General features: G+C 48.0%; 2 protein-coding genes across 3 annotated transcripts in view; both read right to left on the reverse strand.

Annotated features, from left to right (window-relative positions):
• Positions 1–1,028, reverse strand: part of VSIG10L (V-set and immunoglobulin domain containing 10 like) — a 34,092-nt gene extending 33,064 nt beyond the window's left edge. Inside the window, exon 1 of one of the 2 annotated variants that reach the window (XM_082231589.1) lies at positions 523–1,028. In XM_082231589.1, the coding sequence (XP_082087715.1) occupies positions 523–586 (64 nt within the window). In that variant the 5' untranslated portion in view covers positions 587–1,028. The remainder of the gene's footprint in view (positions 1–522) is intronic. The other variant, XM_082231590.1, reaches the window with a different exon arrangement.
• Positions 1,029–3,769: 2,741 nt separating this feature from the next.
• ETFB (electron transfer flavoprotein subunit beta) lies at positions 3,770–22,142 on the reverse strand. Its single transcript, XM_082232053.1, has 7 exons — positions 21,990–22,142; positions 17,358–17,516; positions 9,827–9,985; positions 8,230–8,292; positions 6,549–6,707; positions 6,049–6,236; positions 3,770–3,975 (listed from the first exon to the last, which is right to left on the reverse strand). Exons 1-6 carry the CDS (start codon positions 22,050–22,052, stop codon positions 6,066–6,068), a joined length of 774 nt encoding a protein of 257 aa, XP_082088179.1. The 5' UTR covers positions 22,053–22,142; the 3' UTR covers positions 3,770–3,975; positions 6,049–6,065.
• Between the last annotated feature and the right edge of the window lie 967 nt (positions 22,143–23,109).

A 23,109-nucleotide genomic window follows, 5' to 3' on the forward strand; every position in this document is an offset into this window, starting at 1 on the left:
TCCAGAACGAATTAAGTTCTTAACGTGAGGTACCACTGTATGGTACAAATGCAGCCTTGGGGGGCAGGGAAGATGCCACAGCCTGCAGGTGGCACGGTGGGGTGGCTTGCCGAAAGGAGAAACTGTGTGCCCCTGCTTGCCCTCGGCTACAATCTGAAAGGCCACATTTGGCTTGGTGGACCCAGCGAAAGGTGCACAGGGCAGGTTTAATGGACACACAGCACGGAAGCCTTTCAAGCCAATTCTCCTCCTGCAGTGCTGCCACAAGAGAACAGAAGTCGGGCTTGGGAGAATGCTTCCTTTCCCTGCAAACATTCAAAAGAGCAACAACGGCAGAGGCTCGCTGTGAGTGGAACGTGTCAGCATTCTCTTTTATGATGTGGACTGCGAGGAAGGAGGAACTACACCTTTAGATATTCAGCCAGCTCCCCCACCCCTTCCCCAATACAGCTCAAATTCTCCCAGGTATCGATAAGATCAAACTTGGAAGCAGGAAATAAACCCCGGAGCAAATTGACTCACCCAGGAGCGAGAGAAGCCAGCCGGTCAAGGTAGGAGAGAGACAGGTGCCATGCCAGGGAGCCATGCCAGGGCAAGGCGGAGGCGCAAGGTGGGACACTCCGATCTACAAAAGACTCTCTCTCCCCCCTGAGAGCCAGAGGCAAGGGGAGGGCCTTATGGCGTTGGCCGGAAGGCAGGTGTCACCAGGTAGAGCGGAAGGAGGCGGCAAGGCTCAGGAAGAGACCTGATCCTCCCCTGCCCTCAGGGGAGGGATGACAAAAGCATCTCAGATATTCAGGGAAACCTGTTGAGCTGTCACAGGTGGGGAGGAGCGCTGCGTGCCAAAGAATTGCACAGCCGAGTTGCCAGGGGTTTCGCAACCGAGGTTTGGAGCAGGCACAGGCTGGGGGAGTTATGCGGGGAATGTCTCTGCCAAGGAGCAAACTCCTTGCTCTCCGAATCATGCGATGCTCTTGCCAAATTAAAAATGAAGGCACATTGCACAATGCAAAAAAAACCGAACCCGGGGGGGGGGGGAGAGAATACAAGAGGAGCCCGTTCTCAGCATTTCTGCAAAGGTTACCACCTGTTTTCGGATGTGCACGCACGGCAATCGAACTATCTCTCATCACATCCGACCAGGAGTGCAAGAGAATTATCCATGTCGGGCAATAGCTTCAGGGGAACGGAGACAGGGCAGAACAGAGACTCGTTCAGAGACACAGCAGCCAGGTTGAATGCAGGGCCTGAAATGTAAGGTGCAACTACAACAGCTCTTGAAGGTGACCTTCCAGCGTCTGCTTAAAGACCTCCGGCAAAGGAAAGAGCAAGGCAGACTCTTCTGTCGTCAAACAGTTCTTACCGTTAAAATGTTAACCAAAATCTACATCCCTCAAATTCCTGCTTCATCTTCTGTGCGAAAAGCCCTCCAGGTATTTGAAGATGGCCATCACGTCTCCACTGAGTTTTCCCTTTGCCATTTGATCATTTCCTTTGACCAGGATTTCAGCTTTAAAGCACACCTGTAGTAGCTTCAAGCCAAGAGCCCTCCCTCCAAAGCACAAGCTTGGACCCCCGCTGATGCCATGCATTGCTTGCAGAACCAGTTATTCACATCAGGCTCCACCCAGCTATTAGCGACCAGCATGTATATTAAACAGGGTTACACACAACTCTGCGGCCCAGTTCTGCAAAACAGGCCTGAGGCAAGTTTTCTCTCTTCGGCCAAAAAATGGGGTAGGAGGAGTTTGGAGACTGGGCTGCAGTGAAGGGAACAACACAGAACTGCTTTGACTGTGGCAGAATCCAACCCAGAAGGCCAGGGATGCCATTTGATTCTTGGAGGCACCAGGGTCAGGTTATCTTCCAAAGCAGAGAAGCTGTTTGGGTCCAGAGTTCATGTAGGAACTGATGTTCACTGGCAAGTATGAAAGGAAAAGTTCTTGCATCAAACTGTCCACGCCCAAATTTTCTTGCAAAATTTATCAGAGCAGCTGCTAAGACAGTGTTACTAAAACTAGGGTGAACTTTCCAGGAGTAGGGCACAGGCCTCCCTGCCTGCCCCCCCCCCACCCCATGCCTAGCAAATTCAAACTATGCAAAACTGGAAGCATGCCAAATTATCAACTCTTACAAATTTGCATTATTTATATGGGATTAAATAATAATGATAAATAGAAGAGTTTATGTAGTCCTGGCAGTGACCTGCTTCGTGGGGTTATTGGGTGAACCAAAATCTCTCTTTGTAATTGAACTCGTCTTTTGATCCAGGACTCATCCCACAGCAGCTTATGTTAACTACTATAAAAATTTGATCCGCTACAACTAGTAGCATTGGTTTTGGTGCAGCCTCTGCCACTGCTGCTCCCAACCTGTCTCAGCCCCTGGCAACTACTGGCAGTTGCCTGGTTGCCTGCTTTAGACTCTGTCCCCAACCTGCTACTCATCGCTGGAAAGGGAGGCAAGCATAGGGAGGACTGGCTACTGGCTCATTAGAATAAAGGACCATCATTCACCATCAAGGAGCAATTCTCCTATGACACACCCTAGTGTGTTCCTTCCAGTGCAAGGCAGATTAACAAGCATGAAAGACGGAGTTTTGCTACCTCTTAAGACTTGCCAAAAATCCTCTGTGAGAAGGGGAATGACTGGCAGGATTCTGGGACCTGGCGGTGCTTGCAGAACAAGGGAAAAAAGACCACTCGAGAGGGAGCCAACCCACATAGCTACGCAGAACACAGTTTTGAGGTTTTTCCTAGAATCAAGCTGCATATCAATTTTATGAAATAAAATAATTATGTAGTTAAACTACGGCGCTCACTCCCAAGGGAGGCAATAATGGCTACCAACTTTCGATGGCTTAACAAAATAATTAGACAAATTCATGAAGGATAAGGCTATCAGTGGGAACAGTTCTAGCCTAGACTTTTCCAACATGCTTGTTTCATTTGTGCAGGAAATTCATGCCTCGCCCCATGGGAAAACCATGCGCTTCCCTCCCTCCAATCTGAAAAAGTAGGCTCCCAGAACAGCTTTTTCACCCCTTTGGCTGGTAGCATGAACCAGGCCTTCTTCAGAGCAGCAGAAGTGGAAGCAACTTCCAGACACCAAATGCACTAGGACAGCTATGTCAGCCTCAGGTTATCATTATTTAACAGCCAAGTCGAGTAGCACCTTCGAGACTCGTTTTAGAAGAACATAAAACTTTGCAGAGGCTGTAACTTCCTGCTTCAGATGCCAGAATTGCTGGAGGCAAACAACGGAGGCAGTTAACAGAGCGTCCTCTGATTCCAGAGGTATCCTCGTGGATAGACTAGGACAGCTCAGTCGGCAGAGAAGGAGACTCTGAATCCCAGAGCCATGGGTTTGATCCCCACGTTGGGCGAAAGATTCCTGCATTGCAAGGGGTTGGACTAGATGGCCTGCGTGGTCCCTTCTAACTTGATGATTTTATGAATGCAAGTGGAGAGGGATTCTCTGTGAGCTCCCCCAGCTAAGGGCCAAAAGTAACCAGATGCTGGGGCCCAGCCATATAAATGCCCGTGAATCCTATGACAATTTAACAGGGCAAAGTTAGCCTCCAGCTTTGATGCTCAGGAGAACTATTCAGACACCACTTTGGCCAAGCACATGCCACTGGAAGCACAACTATACCACTTCGTGCCCAGGGCAGACCACTTACAGCAAAGTAAGCAATTGGGAACGCAATCCCGCCACCCCACTCCAAAAAAATAACCACGGCAGTGACGTGACACTTGCTCAGAGCACCTCCGAAAATCACAGGACATTTATTGCAATCTGACCAATCATTAATACAGAAAATAGAGTCTCATTCAGCTTTCATCAGTGGCCAGCTGAGCTGGAAGGCAGCATGGTTAGGAAGTCGGAGGGACCCAGTGAGGTGGGAAGATGCGCCCCCTTCCCCGAGGGCCACACCCACCTCGACAGCAGCAGCAGCAGCGGCTCCAGGCAAAGCTGAAAGGGAGAAAGGACGGGTCGATTATGCCTTCTTATCCTAAAAGCAAAAGCCAGAGTTGCATTTCAAATGATTCCCGAGCACTTGCGGCTTTATTTTTAATCTCTGTCAAAGCATCAAGTGATTACAGGCGCTCTGTTAAAAAGTACGCAGGGCTGCATTTCAGGGAGTCAGACCATTAAAAAATATGAACTCTGTTCCAATTGGGGTTCAACAAAAGCTATGCGTCTCTCTTGGTTCGGCTGCACTGTGCTAATTGTAACCACCTCACGTCATGACCTTCTAATTTTTTTCTTTTCAAGCATACTATTTGCATGCACTAATACTGCACCCTCCAGAACACTCGTTAAGGTATATTTGACCACAGATCAAATCAAATGAATTTCTGCTTTCATGTGTTCTTGCAGAATTGATTTGTGCAGCTGGGAAGAACCCATAGATTTAGCTGTGTGTGTGTGTGTGTGTGTGTACACACATACACACACATACAAATATAAACACCCATTTTATATACACACATACCTACCTCTCTGGCGAAGAACGGCAACTATAAAGGCACATATCAATCTATGGTGCAATCACACTTGGAATAGTCTGCACAGTTCTTGTTACCCAGCAGGAAGACCCTATGGAGTGTGGGAGTTAAGTTCCACTAAATACTAAATACAGAGAGGGACTTCCAAGGGCACATGAATAGTGCTGGGCTACACAATGGCTTGGAGCATTTTCCTGTGAGGAACACGCACACACCTAAAGGGGGTAAATGACACATGCACCTATGCAATTATGAATGGCTAGAGAGAGACAGAGAGAGTGGGCATTTTGTTTCCTCTCATACAAATACCAGCAGTTGGGTACTGCCAGTTGTGGGAGGTAAGTTCAAGAGAGACTATAAATGTTTCCCCGCCAGGAGATCACTTAAAACCACAGGTTGCAATCAATGTTAGTTGTACTCAAAGCAGACCCACTGAAATTGATGGGCATACCTAACCTAAGTCCATCGATTTCAATGGGCTGTGCACAACATTCTCTGTCTGCTAGTGCAATGGCTCTTGGGCCAGAGGATGGGTGGATTTCAGCACTGTGCAACAGCGGGATACAATGCAACAGATGTGCTAGCAGAAATTCAGTGTGTAACAGACTGAGCAATCTATTGCACAACCGAGTTACCAGAAACCTGCTCACGCTACCACTTGCACAAAAGTGTTCCGCTGCCGTGAACTCCTTCGCCAGTGCAACAACACTGACTTACTCAGTGACTTACCCTATGGAACCACAAGACATGATGGGCGCTTGCACCAATGGCTTTTAAGAAGAAATGGGGGGGAATCAACAGGTATGAATAACAAGGGTGAGGTGAGGTGGAACCTTCATGTTCAGAGGCAATTTAACTCTGAACACTAGATGCAGGGATCGGAAAACAGGTGGCAGCTATTGCCTTCACTCTCTGCTCAAGCACTTCCAAGGGGCAAACTGCCTCGATGCTGCAGGAAACAATGCTAGACTTGATGGATGTCAGTCTCCAGCAAGGCAGTTCTCACATTCTCTATTTTCACTTTTAAGTGAGATGAGGCTCAGTGATAAAAGGAATCCAAGGGGGGACCAAGAAGTGTGTGGGTCTCGCTGCTGAACAAATGGCCTCTTCTTGCTTGGAATTCTCAAAGTCAAAAAGATTATCTTCTGCACTAACTGAACACTTCTTACTGAAAAAAAGCAAGCCTCACGCGGTTTAGATAGAAGGCCTTAGACACTCCAAAATGAGTCCACGCTTCCATATAATTAGCTTTACAGGTCCCCATCCAGGAGAAAATGCACCTGGGATGAAGGGAAAATAGCTTTCTTGCTCCTCTTTGGGGATGAAGACAGGAGACAATCTTTTTCAGCATCACCAGATGGATTCTTCCTGATCTTCTGACAACTAAGCCACTCCTTTTGAAAAGGCTACTCTTTTCTGCAACAGATTTCAGGTTTGGTTTCAGTTCCATCCTTTACTATTGGATATGCTGGGCAGGAGCTGCTGGGAGCTGGAGCCCATTAACAACAACTGTAGTTAACATGCATATTCTCCTTACCAGAACCACTTGAAGATTCAGATCCGCCCACTCTCTTTGAGCTTAGCAACCAGATCTTCTACCGTCTCCACCTTGACTCCTGCCTGACGCTGGGGAGGGTCCTCCACACTGACAATCTTCACCCGTGGGGTAAGTTCTACACCAAGGTCGGACGGCTTCACTACCTCAATCTTCTTCTTTTTGGCTTTCTGGGTTGGGGTGGGAATAAAAACAAGGCGCACTTAAACAACCCACCCTTGTTTGCTCCCCTGCCCATTTTATCATCAGCTGCTGCTGAAATGCTGAATGTGAAAATCAATGGGGGAAGTCAAGGGCTCTGCACAAATCGTCAATTACTGTTTTGTCACTGGGGCCCTTTGCTTCTCGTCCTCATGTCCTCCGGACCCAAATGGATACAAAATGGGGAGAGTGTGTGTGTCATTTATCTCCAGAACAAGGCTCTGCTTAAGGGTTTGCTGTACCAAGTATGGAATACCCATGAAAAGTTGTCAGGCCCATACCATGATGTTAGGCAGGGTGGCATAGCGCGGCTCGTTCAGCCGCAGGTCAGCGGTCACCACGGCTGGCAACTTCAGACGCACCGTCTCCAGACCCCCGTCAACTTCCCGCTCAACCTTCAGCCAGTCCCCGTCTAGAGTCACTTGTGAAGCAAATGTTCCCTGCAATGGGGAGAGAAGGGCTGCTGGATTAAAGGCAGGGCAAGTAACACATTACATGAATTTCTACAAGTACACATCCTCAGAAGAGTTTTGCCAGTTGCTATACCAACTGCACATGCTTGAAGCACTCACCAGCTTACCAGCTTTTTAAAAAATGACAAAAGCTAAGCGAATATTGAAATCATTTAGGGGTTTTTCAGACTTCTTACCCTGCCAATCACCCACATGCCCAGGGTGGCACATTAAACCACAATGGAGAATCGCAACAACCTGCCTCCTTAGGCGACTGAGCCCAGACAAACCCTCAGGCATACCTCAGAATAAGCAGAGGCTGCCATGACTGGTTGATGCCGTCACAAACTCAAGCCCAGGGCATGGTGTTCATCTCTATTATGAGCCACTGGCATCCACGGCAGAAGAGGCAGGGATGCACAACCCGAGGGCCTAGGCAGAGAGCCATTAAATCGTTTGAAGTCTGCATGTTTAATATATTCTTGGAACCGCATCATGAAGGAGCCTGGGATGTGTGTGGCTCTCTGGGGGCAACTTGGCAACTTTGTGTTCAGAAGAGTTCAGTCAGTCATTCGCCTCCCAGCTAGTCCAGCGTTTCACTGGCACGTTAATTAGGTCACTAGATTAGGGTGGGGTGTTGAATCAAATCAAACAAAAATAGGTGACTGGTGACTGGCCTGGTTGTTATAAACCTATATATCGGCAGCCCGTTTACACGCGGTCAATACGTGCGCGACCGTGTATATGCACATTGCACCCGAACCTGGAAGTGACCCAAAAACGACATAAATATGTCACTGAAAAAAAGAGTGGAACGGGGGCTCATGGGGAGCAGAACAGGGTGTTTGCAGGCTTTTTCAATTATATGTGATTTCACCAAAGAGTACGGTACCTCGGAACGTAATCCCTGTGTAAACGGGGGAGGGGGCTGCCTGTATGCCGAACGACTCCCTCCTTTTACTTTATTTGTATTTATTATTGCACTTGTATCACACCTTTTCCTCCAAGGAGTTCAAGGTGGCATACATGGTTCTCTTCCTCCTCAACACAACCACCCTGTGGGGTCGGTTAGGCTGAGAGGCCAGGGCTGGCCCAAGGTCACCCTGTGGGGTTCCTGGTTCAGCGAGGATTTGAACCCTGGTCTCCCACATCCTAGTCAAGACACTCTCACTGCTACGTCACGCTGGTTCTCAAAGCAGGGTGGCCACACAGCTGCCCTCAGGCCAGAAAGGAAAGGAAAAGGAAAAACAGGGGAAAGGAAAATGGCAAACAGGAAGGAAAGAAGGGGTGCCCACCCACTCTTGGCTCTGCCCCAACCACTGCCGGCAAACCCCAGTCCTTCATACCATCACTGTAGCCTATTGGATGGGCTCCCTTCTTCAAGCTGTGCCTCCTCGAGTATGGAAAACAAATGCGTCTTCCTTAATAGGCCACCTGCTCTCTGCCTGCCAGCCCTGCTGCTCACTTCCATCTATTCCACATAACACGCCCCCTCCCCACCGAATAGTACCTGAGGCCAGTCAAGAAACGCTGCGGTCATCTGCCCTGTCTGGTTGCAGTCATCGTCAATGGCCTGGAAAAAACAAGCAAGGGGTGAAAAAGGATTGGAAAGAGGAGGTGTCACACAAAGGACAAGGAAGCGCAGCTGTTTTTCAGGGCAAAGAGCCTTTCCCCTTCAGGGGACAGAGCAGCCCAAACGCATCCCTGTGGGCACCTCTCCCAGGACTCTGCAGCAATTGCATCCGGCCCCAAAATGCCAGGGTCTCCAGCCATCGTTAAGTGGTGAAAAGTTGTAACATGGGATGTACTGGTTGCACTCTCTTTGGGAGGCTCAAGTCAGGGCAGGTCTCCCAACAGGAATGAGGGTACCTGCGGTCACCTGAGCATTTCAGCAGTGACAAAATGTTCCCCTCGAGCCAGATAAATTACCAGCCACATGAAATGAGAAGGACCATCCTTCTGACAAGTAACAGCCCCTGCAAAATGAGACCTTGCATCCTTCGGGTGCAGAAGCAGAGTTCTCGGCACCGGGGGTGGGAACTTCAGGCCAAGTGTGGTTATCAAGGCCTCGGGACCTGGCCCTCGGGACTCTCCAGGAAGACTCCCTCTTCCCAGGCCACATCCCCCACTTCTGATGCCCAGCAGCCTCAAGTCATGTGCTTTTGCCTGGCTGAAATGTCTTCTTGAAGCATTGTCTCTGGCTTGTCTAGATGGAAGCGTGTTTTGTGTGTGTGTATATATATATGTAGGAAGTTCAGGCTCCTGAGTGTCTGGAATGCAGCCAGCTGTACAAAGGTAAGATCCACAACTACTGCTCTGCCTTCTTTTGACTCTGGCCTAGGGAGGCAAAGGTTCCCCATCTGTGCCTTAACAGGTGATGCTGCGGAAGCAGCACCTCCCCTGCTGTTTTCCGCTTCCTTTTCCCAAGTCCCAAGTCTCAGATCTGCTTTCCAATCATCTCAGAGATCATAAATCTCCATGGATCAGCTTGAGTCCAGATATACTGTTGGAAACCTGCAACTGGCAACCCAGATGTTTGCTCCTTTCAGCCCTTGGGCCTGTTAGGTTCAGCCTCTTTTAACTCTGCCCCTATTCCTGCCAGTTCATTTTCCTCTTATGTCCACTAGGTAATAAGAGGCCGTATTAACGTCCCCGTTCTGAAGAAGGGCCATAGCTCAGCAGCAGACCATCTGCTTGCACGCTGGAGGTCCCGGGTTCAAACCCTCGGCATCTCCAGGTAGGGCTGAGAGAGAAAGCCACTGGAAAGCAAGGCAGGTAAGATTCCTCTGGGTGAACCAGTAACCTGACTCAGTATAAGGCAGGTTCCCATGTTCCTATGGAAATGTTGCCCCGGCCATGGTGGCACGCCCATGCAGAAAGCTGTCTTTTGGACTGACTGCTGGCATGAGAAGGGATGAGATCAGGATTTAACAGGTGTCAGCTTGCTAGGTGCACTGGTCCTTCTCCAGAAGCTTGATGACTAGAAACTTGATCCCCGGAGGTTCGTAAGGAGAGCAACATGGTGGGTGCACATTCACTTCCATGCTGCACCATTTACCTGTGCAAGAGCTCATCCCTTCTTTCAAACGCACTTGCATCTCTATTACCTGCTTCCCCAGCAGCAGAAGGTTGACGCCTTCTTTTTTGGCAAGAGCAGCCAGGATCTTCGAAACCTGGAAGGGGCTGAGGCTCTCGTACTCCTTGGCCGGGACCTCCACATGCAGCCCTCGATCGGCCCCCATTGCGAGGGCTGTGCGGATCGTCTCCTGGAGGGAGGAGGCAAAAGGAACAATAAAGAAGGAAGCCTTGAACTTGACACACACATCTGCTTTCCTCAGAATTTTAAGGTATTAATTCTTGTCCTAGAAAGGTCCCTCGGGAAGGTATGGAAGAAGAGCGCTCTCGGGGAAAACAATACATCTGTGATGTTAGCTCTCCTCTCAGGCCTATTTGCTTGTTTAGCAATCAAACATACCTGCCAGACACCATGGGACTACATCTCCCATCACCCCCAATAATAGGTCATGCTGTCTAGAGCTGATAGGACTTTGGGAGCCCAACAATACTGGGAAGCCCCATAGGTCGCCCAACACAGCCTCTCACTAAGGAAAGACTGCGGTGATTAAGAAGAATACAGGTCGAGAATCAACGCAGTCATCTTGAGAAAGAAACCAGTATTGGGTGGCAGTCTTGGAAGATTTATGCTGCCCTGAGCGGGACCGGTAATATAAAGAAAATTGGATGCTGTGCTTTCAAGATACACAGTCCTGGCATGAAGAAATCCGAGTTCTCTCTTCCAGCTTTGTTAATGACAATGATAATAGCCTCTATAGGGAAGGGGGATGCCTGCCCCACTGGGAACAGAGCCAAGGCACTACCCCCCCCCAACAGATGCAGCTGCTGAGTTTGCAATAGTAAACCCATCACTGCGCCAGCCAGCCCTTTACACAACCGCAGGCAGAAATCAGAAGGAGGGCAGAGCGAAGATGGCCTTGGGAGAGAAAGAAAAGCCCTGTATTTGTTCCCAATCTCAGAGACTGAGGAACGTCAGCTTGGCTGCTGCGGCAGGGGGAAGGGAAGGGCTGCTTTCTTAAAAAACGGGGGGATTGTGAGAGCAGCGCAGCAAGTGAAGGTCACTGGGAAGCGGGGGCAGCAGTGCAGAAAATAGCTGGCGACGGTGGGGCTGTCAGGAAGCCGCAGCTGAGAGAAAAGAGAGCAGAGCCAGGTCTGGGGAGAGGCAGGGGGAGGCAAGAGAGGCATGTCCAAACCGGTTACTTTCACCGGCTGGAGCTGCGCACTGACACACGCCGTGTGGGATCTCAAGAGCAAAGTGGGGAGCGTCTGCCTTCTAGTGCCTCCCTCCCATGGCCCTTCTTGGGAGCTGTCCGAGGGCGGAAGAGTACGCTGGGTTTTGGCTGCGGGAGGGCCGTGCTCAAGGCTGTGCAGGTGGCGATCCTATGCGCTTACCTGGTAGCCAACCCCTCTTGAAGACAGTGGGATTTACGTGTGAGTAATTGTGCACAGGGCTGCAATGTCAGCACCTTTAAGGGGGCCCTGCTGCCTCAGCCTCCCCCCCCCTCTATCTAACAGAGGGAATTCCAGCAGGTGATGCAGATTCTCATCTCTTGTGTTATGACTGTGTCCACTGAAAATTCTGTTGGCGGTTCCCATCCTGCATTTGGGCTCCCCATAGATGGGGGCAAAGGGAAGGTACATTGGGATTGGTTTGTAGGTTGCTGGATGATTTTCAGTCAGCTGGAAAAGGTTCCCAATTATAGCAACAAAAAAAGCTGCCCCCACCACAACCCCCACCCCAATATAGAATTGTCAGAATTCCTGCTTAGGTACAAATTAACTCAGATGCAATTTTTTTACTTGCATATATGCAAGTTATCCTGGGTGTAGGAGTCCATTACTTCTGCTGCTTAAGTCATCATTTGGATCTAGTCTTACTCGCAAGTCACTGTTTGGCCCCCAGCTCCAAATGATGGTTAAAAAAAGAAAAGGAAAAGGAAAGAAAGGTAAATTTGGAAAGCTTGAAGTCTGTCTGTGTCTGCCCTAGACTCACAGGCCCTGATAGCTCAGGCAGTAGAGCATGATACTCTTAATCAGGGTTGTAGGTTCACGCCCCAGGTTGGGCAAAAAAATTCCTGGATTGCAGGGGGTTGGACTAGATCAACCATGTGGTCCCTTCTAACTCTTATGGTGCTCTCTAAATTGAGCCCCTTTTCTTAACCCAGTGAGGTGTTTAGATGATGGTGGCCCTGCACCTTTAACAGTGTGCCCTGCTGAAACCCCCTCATCTACACAACTAGTAAAGCTACGGGAACCTCATTTTCATTTGTCAAACTCCTAATTCTCTCTCTGCTGCTCATCGGACAAGAAAACCACCCTTAATGTTCACACAGGCGATGTTCTAGCCCAGACAACTACACTCCGCACACCTCAATAGGCTGTGAAAGGCAGGCTTCTGCATTGCTTCAGGTGTGTTGAGAGAGGCACAAATACAAGATGGGTGACACCTGGCACAAATACAAGAGGCACAAATACAAGATGGGTGACACCTGGCTTGAGAGCAGTACATGTGAAAAGGATCTAGGAGTCTTGGTTGACCACAAACTTGACATGAGCCAACAGTGTGACGCGGCAGCTAAAAAAGCCAATGCAATTCTGGGCTGCATCAATAGGAGTATAGCATCTAGATCAAGGGAAGTAATAGTGCCACTGTATTCTGCTCTGGTCAGACCACACCTGGAGTACTGTGTCCAGTTCTGGGCACCACAATTCAAGAAGGACACTGACAAACTGGAACGTGTCCAGAGGAGGGCAACCAAAATGGTCAAAGGCCTGGAAACGATGCCTTATGAGGAACGGCTAAGGGAGCTGGGCATGTTTAGCCTGGAGAAGAGGAGGTTAAGGGGTGATATGATAGCCATGTTCAAATATATAAAAGGATGTCACATAGAGGAGGGGAAAAGGTTGTTTTCTGCTGCTCCAGAGAAGCGGACACGGAGCAATGGATCCAAACTACAAGAAAGAAGATTCCACCTAAACATTAGGAAGAACTTCCTGACAGTAAGAGCTGTTCGACAGTGGAATTTGCTGCCAAGGAGTGTGGTGGAGTCTCCTACTTTGGAGGTCTTTAAGCAGAGGCTTGACAACCATATGTCAGGAGTGCTCTAATGGTGTTTCCTGCTTGGCAGGGGGTTGGACTCGATGGCCCTTGTGGTCTCTTCCAACTCTATGATTCTATGATTCTATGATTCTATGTGTTAAGTCTGTCAAAGGTTGGTACCCAGTACTTGGAGAAGAAAAGGTTTTGGCTCCAGCATCTTCAACATGCTGCTCTCAGCATATCTACAGAGCTCTCTCTTGTGTGCCGCTGGCACCACCTGGTGGCCACCAGCCTAACTAACACCAGTTAGTCCAGCCCCCATCCCTCATCTCTTTGCACTCAGCCCCCTGAGCTGTAAAAAACTCTCAATTTAGAATTAATTATTTTGATCACAAGCCACTCAGCAAGTTGGCAGATAGACAGAAAGGAGCCTGAGCACCAATTTCCCAACAGAAAATTGGAGAAAGGAATTTGGGACAAGCAATTAGGTGCGCCTGAGCACCAATTTCAAATGGAGGATGGAGAAAAGAATTTGGGACAAGCAGTTCTAGTCACCAGACAAGGAGCAAGAAAGCTGTCCCCCAGCGTCACACTGGACCTGCCCTGAGGAGTCCACTCTGTTCCACCTGTCCATGCAACACAGACCAAAGCTGTACAAACAGAGGGTATTTATGAGAGAAAGCTGCTCCCACAACAATCAGATTCCTCAAAAGCAGACCACTAGCATAAGAACATACTAAACTACCCCATGTTGAGTCACACTGGGGCCATCTTTGCACTCACCATGGGCCCTTGCACCCCTCAATTTTTATTTTTATTATTTAAATTGAGAGGAGAAAGTTGGCGCTCTCTCTCTCTCTTTGGTTGGGCAGAGAGAGTTGCCTGTCGTTTATCTGTCTGTGATTTAGGGTGCATGCAGGTGTTTTACCTCCTTTTTTAAGGGGTGTGTGTCTGAGCACTGTCCACTTTTCTTCTGTGAAATGGGTGCATTGCGCTGCCTGCAGCAATTTCATAGATAATGTGCCTCCCGGGGACCCAAAAAGATTGGGAACCCCTGATCTACACTGACTGGCAAGGAGTCAGTGCTGCATTCAACGTTCGCCACACTCGCAGTACACTCAGTGAAGTTAATGAACACGACTAACAGGTCTATCAACTTCATAGGTCTCCTCTGAGCACAACGTAGTTGGGATACAACCCTCAAACAATAGTCTTTTCCAGTCCTACTCTGAGATGCCAGAGATTGCATCTAATACCTTCTGCCGGCAAATCGTGGGCTCTATGACTCAGCTAATGACCCTTAATTTGATCATAGGCTGTCAGCAGGGATTTCAGGGGGGTGTTCTTAGAAGAATAGGGTTGTATTCAACTAACTTTTACTAAAGCAGACCCACTGAAATTAACAGCAGTGATGAACTTAGGTTTATCAATTCCAGTGCGCCTACTCTGAGTCATTTAAATATTGCCTTTCTTCCAAGGAATGAAATACTAAATATACGTTGCAAAAACATAGTTTACTCAGGCTGGTTAATGGTCCTTTCAAGAGCTAATGGCACAAACTCCCTGGCCTGCTATTAGGAACATATGAATCTGCCCAATACTGAATCAGATCATTGGTCTGTGTAGTATTTTCTCCTTCAGGGATTCAGACATGAGATGCTGGGGATTGACTCTGAGACCTTCTACATCCAAAGCAGATGCTCTATTGTTGAGCTACGGGCCTTCTTCACTTCTGCCCTCCCTCAGGCTGCACAAGTCAAGCAGACTTAGGGAAGGTAGGAGGGGAGCTGTGCCCCACCAGGTACGCTGATGCCACCAGTTCCCTGGTCTGCTGGTGACCTTTGTTGCTTTAGAACGTACAGGATGCCTACTGCATCTTGAGCCACCCCACAAATAAGAGGAAGGCAGGTTTTTAAAAATCACTTCCAATATTGGTGGCAGGAAAGATTCCTTCCTGATCCCAAATTATAGCAGAAAAGTACCATGGGTAGTGGTGTTTGTAGTGTTAGTTCTTTTGCTTTTTTTCTTTCCCCCCGTCTTTCTGTATTTGTATATGTACGTTGAATCTTTATACTTTTAAAATAAAAAAATTAAAAAGATAAGGTAAAGGAAAGTACCATGGGCAAAACTCACCGAGCAAGCTTCCTACCCAAGGAGAACTGCAGAGGATGAAAACTGTAAACCACAGCTGAGCTAGCCCTTCTCTTGCTACATTGCCCTCCTGCAATGACGACAACTTGCCCGCTTTCATTCAGAACCAGGCTCACGAGAAACCAGCAACCTCATTTTAGCCAGGGGTCCAAAGTTGGAGGACTTCAACAGGGCTCCCTGCAAAGCATAGTCTATGCCAGGCTTTTCTTATTTTACATCTCCAGTTTTACTCAACCCAGTAGGAGCAGCTATGGTAATCTGTAGCCTACTGTACAAAGGTACGAGTTACCTCCTCTGCCAATCCACCACAGGCATGAGGCCCCTGAAGGGTGGCCCCTGGTCTGTAAAAGCTCTTCCAGTCTTGCTTTAGTCTTTAAGGGTCCCGTGCAATACAAAGGGCAAACAAATTCATTACAGCATAGGCATTCATGGACTACAGTCTATTTTAATCAGATGCATCATGTGGTCAGACAAGTACAGTGGAGGAGAGAGAGTATACCATCATAAATCTGCAAGGCTTTAAAGTTCCACAAGATTCTCACTGTTTCTACTCAGCCTCAGTACTTAGGATGCCTTCTGGTTACGTCCATCCCCCACCCCAAAAGGACACATCTGGAAAAGATGTATTTTAAAGGCAAAGTAGAGGCGCTTCAAGAGATGACTGGACCTAAGAACCATCTTTCTATCTCTCTATCTCTCTGCAGGACTACATTTGCATAATCAAAGCACAGCTTAATAAGTCGAGAAGCGTGCAAGCTTCATGTACCCACATGCAACCCCTTTGCTTCTGCTTTGCTCTCCCTCTTCTGCGAATGAGCCAAAAACAAGCCAAGAAGTCACGGTTAATCATAGCTTGCTGTTATGTCCAGACAAGGAACTCGCATGAAGGGGAGAACAAAGTGGCTGCAGGCAGGTCCCTGAAGCTCACATGTATCTCAGGTTCTTAAGCCAAGATATGATTGTGCAACTGCCACCTGTTTGTCAGAGACCACTCTTAAGAATACAAGTACTGCCCTGTTGGATCAGACCAACAGCCCATCGAGTCCAGCATTCTGTTTGCAGTTACAGCCAGGCAGGTGTTCACATGCAGGGTATGAAGGCACCGGCTGCCCCCTACAACAGGCTGGCATTAGGTGCACCTCTAGGCAGGAACTAGATCATTTGTACACCTGCACAGCACTTAGCCAGAATTGGCAGCAGCAAGGGAAGAGACATGTGTAACCAGGAATTGAAGTCTCCTTGATATGCTCACATTTTCAGCCCATGTGTGCTTCTATATGTAGCTCAACTGAATTACAGGTCTACTTACTTATTAGACCTGAGGTCTTCTAATATGATCACCACCTCCTCAAGTGCAAACTATAAGGTCTTCAGTTAAGGAAGTGCAGTTAATGCATCTTACAAAGCAAGACTTTGCCAAGGTGACTGAGAAACTACCTAGGAGCCTGTTTTACTTCCTCTACTTCCTCTAAAGCGCTCCAAGGGACAAAATTACTGGGTCTTTTTTCTTTCCTTGAAAAAACAACAGGCTGGTCATTGCCGAACAAGTTAATGGATTTGTTAAATGACACAGTAAAGGAAAGCAATTTCAAGAGTTGCCCACTTTGTTGTTATAGCAGCTAAACTTAGATAAAACATTATCTGCAGGAAATTAGCAGACTACAGAGGCAATAGTTTGAATCTCCTTCCACCACCCCCCAAGTTCTTCTTTTCACTTTTGAGCCAACCTGCCATTTTTGAAAGTCATGTATATTCTATTATACTGCAAAGGTTTAATTGCTTACAGTGCGTAAGCAACCAATGCACAGCTTGACAAATATAACAGCTAGACATTAGACTTTCTTAAAAGTATTTCCAGGAATTCAATTCTACACCAGATACCAAATGTCACATAAACAAAATTTTGACATGAATTAAAGGCTGAGGAGAGAAGGGGGTAAAAGCAAAAATGAGGAGAAAGTCTGGGGTGGGAGAGAACAGCAGCAGTTTGGGATTAAACAGAAGTGACCGACTCAGCCGTTTGGGAATGGGACTCGGGTTTGAGATACCATTGATGGAGTGGGGTCCTATATAGAGGCCAGTGGAGGATGGCAATTAGGGCAGATGGGACAGGGTCCCACCAACCTCTTATCTGTCCTCATTCAGCTCCCACCTGCCCCAACCAGTCAGGTGGCTCTGCTTGCCATTGGCCCTGGCTCCACCTATTGTTGGTTTCCCTGCCTTCTGCTCAACAGTTCTAATGGACACCATCCACTGCTGTCAAAGCCCACAGCCAGTACTGGATATTCAGCTGTGGGTTCTGGTTACACAATGATTTCCTTCCCTTGCCCTCTATTTGCCTTGCCTCCTGCTTTGGGGGAATGCCTCCTCACCTGGCATTGCTGTGGACCACAGCTCACAGCTACCACCTCCGAGACGAGCTTCTTTTCCTTGAGGCGCACGGCTTCCTCCACGGCGATCTCGCAGAAGGGGTTCATGGAGTGCTTGACTCCATCTGTCACTACGCCTGTTTTGTCTGGTTTCACCCGCACCTGCAAGAGGAGCAAAGTTGTCATGGAGGCAGCTAAGGAAGATCTGGAACTAGGCGAGGAAGCTTTTGGGGACCACTCCCACTCCTCTTTGGGGAGTGAGGATCCAGAAGCTGAATGCAGGACACAGGGCATCATCAGCCACAGATAGGGTAGCAAATATTAGCAAAGTTTTCAAATAGTTTGGAGTTGTATTAATGAATGCTTGCTGTAAGAGCTTGCTCTCTTTTAATTGAGATAAGGACCTAAGATGAGCCCATCTAGATTAGGCCAAACACAGAGGATTAGACAAATGCAAAAAGGCTAAGGTAAAAGACCGGTTAAGTCCAGTCAAAGGCGACTATGGGGTTGAAGCGTTCATCTCGCTTTCAGGCCGAGGGAGCCGGCGTTTGTCCACAGACAGCTTTCCAGGTCATGTGGGTCATGACTAAACCGCTTCTGGCGCAAGAGAACACTGTGATGAGAGCCAAAGCACACCGAAACGCTGTTTACCTTCCTGCCGTAGCGTACTTGTTTATCTGCTTGCACTGGCATACTTTCGAACTGCTAGGTTGGCAGGAGCTAGGATAGAGCAACAGGAGCTCACCCCGTCGCACGGATTCGAACCGCCAACCTTCCGACTGGCAACCCAAGAGGCTCAGCGGGTTAGACCACAGCACCACCCGCTCCCTTTATAAGGCTCTGCTCTACCTGGACTAGATAGGCCACTGGTATGACCTGGCTGAGCCCTTTTCCTGCTAGTGGGAAACCAACAAGCAACACCTGAAACCAAACCTCTCAGCCAAGACTATATCTATATCTTTGCCATCCACTAATTTTGCCACAAACATAAGGCTGCAATTTATTCCTTATGCACAGCCTTCTGTGGGGGCTGTTTGCTTGTTTATTTTTAGCCTGCCTTTCAATCATCTTGGATTCCCGAAGCGAGGAACAATTAAAAGATTTTGACAAAACAAATGAAAACAAAGATGACACAAATGGCTGGGGGGTGGCGGTGGCTGCAATCAACCTCATCCCATTCCCTCCAGCCATTCTCTGCTCTCCGATTCATGTGGTCATTTTCAATTATGATTTTTCTCCACTTGATTATCTCTGGTCATGCATGGGAATGAAATTACACAGAGAAAGCTCTGACATGACCCATCGGTACATGGATACGCTCAGCTGCGATTTCAGCAATTGGGGTTTGCTCCAAAAAGGGCTGCCAAGATTGCAGAAGTTGAAGCACATCCACAGACTGTCAGTTTCACAAAATGCTAATCTCTACACTGCAACTTTTCTGGGAACAGTCCAGGTGAAGGAAGATAGGGACAGGAGGTAAAGACCAAAAAAGAGAGAACAAAACTATTCGCTCAGGAACCACTCACCCTCCTCTATGCCTTGGGCTGGTTAATCTTGGGGTGCTCAAGTTGATTGGTTTGGTTCTACTCTTTCCTGATCCTCTCATCCCTACAGTTTATGAAGGCAATGAGCTGGTCTGCATATATTGCTTAAGATAAACTATGGCTTAGTGCAAATGCATGAATGTGCAGCCTGCTGGGGAGCAGATTGCAGCCACTTTGCTCTTCCTCTCTGATCCTGTTGCAAGCTAACGTGTTTTAACACGTTAGTCAAACCAGAGCTCATTATTTTCTCCTCCAGATAAGCCACAAGCCTGCATTCAGATGGCATGTTTAGCCAAACTAGGGCTTGCTCAAAGCAGCCACAATCTCCTCTCTGGGAACTCTCACGCTTGTGCATTTGCGTTAAACCATGGTTTGGCTTAGCATAACATGTGAACCAGTTGAATGCAGAAATATCTTTGGTTTAGAGAAGAAATTCTAGTAACACATTCATACACAAATACCGCAGCCTTAACCATGTTTACCCAGAAATAGGTTCTACTGAATTCAAAGGGACTTACTCCCAAGGAGAATTGTATCCACAGTACAATACAAAAGCACACAAGGAATTACAGAAAACACACAGCTGAAGTCCAAGGCACTCTCAAATAAGTTCCCTCAACTCTTTGAGAGAAAGAAATGGAGCATTAAAACCTAGGAACAACAGGAATACTCATTGTATGCCTCCTCAATGTTTATGGGTTTAAGTGTTTTGGAAGAAGCTTCTGTTTGCATAAGGAAGACCCAAGATCAAACAGCCTGCTCCTGCACAGAGATCCAGTAAACACAGACTTAAAATCAGAAAAAGAAGGCGGCTGTTTGCACACATGTCTTTGCGCAATCAGCAATTGAGGATTGTGCTCACACGCAGCTGCAAGGCACCCATTCAAACCTTCTAGCAGTCAGAACCTTCTGGCATTATTCTGCAGACTTTCTCCACACATTAGCCAGGCTCCCTCAGCTTCGGCCCTCCAGATGTTTTTGGCCTACAACTCCCATGATCCCTAGCTAGCAGGACCAGTGGTCAGGGATGATGGGAATTGCAGTCTTAAAAACATCTGGAGGGCCAACCTGAATTACGCTGACCAGCACCACGGATTTTTCAGATGTTAAGACCTTCTGATACCCAAACTATCACTGAACAGAAAACATGAGACTGGTGCATGTAGATTCTCAGATGCAATTATCACCTGGGGAAACCCAGGTGGGGTATAAGTAATAAAATTAATTAATTAATTTATTAATTATTATTATTATTATTATTATTATTATTATTATTATTATTTATTTATTTATTATTTATTATTATTATTATTATATATGCATTCACAACTTATCCATGCTACAGGGCAATTTCCCAGTATGCATGCTTTCAGTAGGAGGCACACATACGAGTGCCTCACACAAATGTTAACCTGCACACAGCTTCCCTACATGGAAGTGCCTTTCATATAAGAAAATCAGAAGGTCTTTAAGAAGCCCTCAAAGTCTGTGATTCCATGGAGAAGTAGCTGGGTAACTCAGGGTCAAATCCTAAAACATGACGCTTACTGGCTAGTAATCCCATGAGAATACAAGCTAGCAAACTCCGTGGAAGAAACACAGGATATAAGCATGAAACCTGACAACAAACAGGTCACTGTTATTCCCATTTACCTGAGAATGAGACACCGAAGTTGCCCAAAGACACACCCGCTGAGTATGGAAATTTAGCCCTGATCTCTCAGGCAGTGTTAGAAACTGAAATAGGAAAGCTAGGAGCTAAATGGCACCTTAAACCCAGGTTACGGGCGCAACAACGGAATGTCTAGGCACACTTTTTAAATAACAAGAATACAAAGCTGAAAATGAATGAACTGCAGCGAAAATATTATGTTCATTTTTCACACCGTCTAGTCCTTCCCCTGCCCACCTCTCCTAATATTCTTAAGAGGGTCTCTTTTCCAGTCTTCAGAGAGTAGCTGGAAGTAGGGAGGCAGAAAAAGGTCCTCCTTTCCTTCCACTCTGCAGATTTAATCTCAAATCTTAGGCTCAGTACTGCACCCAAGGCTCAAAAACTGCTCACGCTTAATAAAATTCCCTTTTGCAAAATGTGCTTACAACATTGGGAGTTTCAAACACTGCTCTCAGGTCCAAGGTCCAGCTAAGATTCTTGAATCAGAAACAAATATTAAGGAAGGGATTGAGGGATACAAGTACAGAATAAAACCAGGCAGGGTTTAATGCAACATGATGGCAAGAAAGGCTTCCTTCAACAACTCTGCTCTCTCGCAGTACACCTCCATGATGTCACCGCTCCTCCCTCCCTCCCTCAAATCTCTTCCTTTTAATACAAAACTCTATTGCAAAAAAGTTTCTTTTCTTTTCTTTTACAGTACTCTATGGTGAAAAACTTAAGCATAACTATACAGTCTCTGAAAAAGGAGATTTCGTTTTGCTAACACAGCTGCTGACAGCCTCTGGCAGCTTTCTCCTCCACCAAGGCATTTGTCAGCAAGAGGTGACCTTGGGCCAGGCACTGTCTCTCAGCCTGACCTACCTCGCAGGGCCGTTGTGAAAATAAAATGTGGAGGTGGGGAAGGGGAGAACGATACACGCCACCTTGAATTCTTTGGAGGAAAGGCAGAATACAAACGCAATAAAATAATAAATGAGTAAAACCCACTGCCTGTGTTTCCTTTCCTTTCTCCCTCTCAATCCCCTTTTTTTCCTCCTGTGCCATGCATTTCAGATGCTAAACATAAGGAGGAAGGCCTTCTAGTCATACGGATTGCTATAAGCTTTTCTCGACTGAAACTGCTTCAGAAGCACGTAACTGAAAAAGATAATAACAATCAGCCAAGGACAGCGAGAAAAGAAGCCGGCAGCACCAGGCAAATGCCTCTGGGAAACCGTCTGATATTATGAGGCAGACAGCGCGTAAACACGGAGGTTCAGACACGTGACAATGTGAACGTGTGAGCGCCACACGCTCAGCGTCGTGTTAACATGCGGGTTTGAGCTAGGGGGGACCTCCGGAGAAGCGTTCTTGGGACCCAGGCGTTCGAGAGGCTCCCTACCCGCGCGCAGCCCTCCCCTGCCTCGCCGCGCGCACCTTCACAGCGTAATCAATGACCCTCTTCACTCCCACCATCGCCCTCAGCCCGGCCGCCGCCATCTTGCCCCGCTCTCAGTTGTCCTATCAGCAGTCGCCTAGCTTCCTCCTCACCACGCCCACCGGGTTCTTCCAGCCAATCGGGAAGATGATCAGGCGGTCCAATCCGTGCGCATGTGGGAAGGGGAGGAGGGAATCACGTGAGTGTGTCTTCAAAGCTCCACAAGAAGGTCAGGTGTGTAGTTGTCCGTGGTGCCCAATCGGGAATTTCTTTCGGGTTTCCGCAAGCCAATCGAGGAACTCGGTAGGAGGGCATAATGGGAGGGCGAGAGGGGAGGGAACGAAGGCAAAGCGACTGCTTTTTCAAATTGGATGAGTGATGTGCCGTTTTCACCAATCACAGCATTGGAATGGGGGGGTGACAGATTATGCCATCTGTCCAGGCCAATCAACCAGCGGCATTTACGTGACGCGAACCCCGCCACACTCCGCCTCCGAAACGAAAGGAGGCCAATCAGAGCGGCGTCTGAGTTACTGTTGAAGAGGGAGAGGCTTGCGGAGGGAGGCTGCGCGCGCGCGCGCTGGAGGAAACTGGGTGAAAGGTCGTAACGCGTGTCTTTTGTTGTTCACGCAGTTACGGATCCGGCTGTAACGTGCGAATTGTTGCGCGCAGGGCTGGCCTGCTCGCGGGAACAGCGCGCCGTCTGTGGTGTCGGTTCGGATTTAACTGCACCCGGCCGACCTCCGTGTCCTCCTACCTTCGAGTCGGCAATGTAACGTCTGAAATGGGGAGCCAAAGAAGATCGCAACGACAACTTCCACGATTAGAAATAATTTCCTCTGCTCACGGAGGTTCGTTCCCCGATCTCCCGTGGCACGTGTCTCTTCTAAAGGGGAACAACGGAACAACAACAGAAAAAAACCCTCAACACCTTGCAGTTGCGAAACTGGCATTGTTGCTGCCAGCCAAGGCTTCCTGTCCGACCCCCTGGAAAACGGGGGAGGAACTGACCCCTGTTTTTCTAGGGGTCGCTCCCCCAAAATATTTTCCTTGTTCCTTTTTTTCCAGGCCTCCACTGCTCAAGGCTAGATCCTGCATCCATGGCCTTGGTTTGCATTT

Source organism: Podarcis vaucheri (assembly GCF_965113315.1).
Source record: "Podarcis vaucheri genome assembly, chromosome: 7".
NCBI lineage: Eukaryota > Metazoa > Chordata > Lepidosauria > Squamata > Lacertidae > Podarcis > Podarcis vaucheri.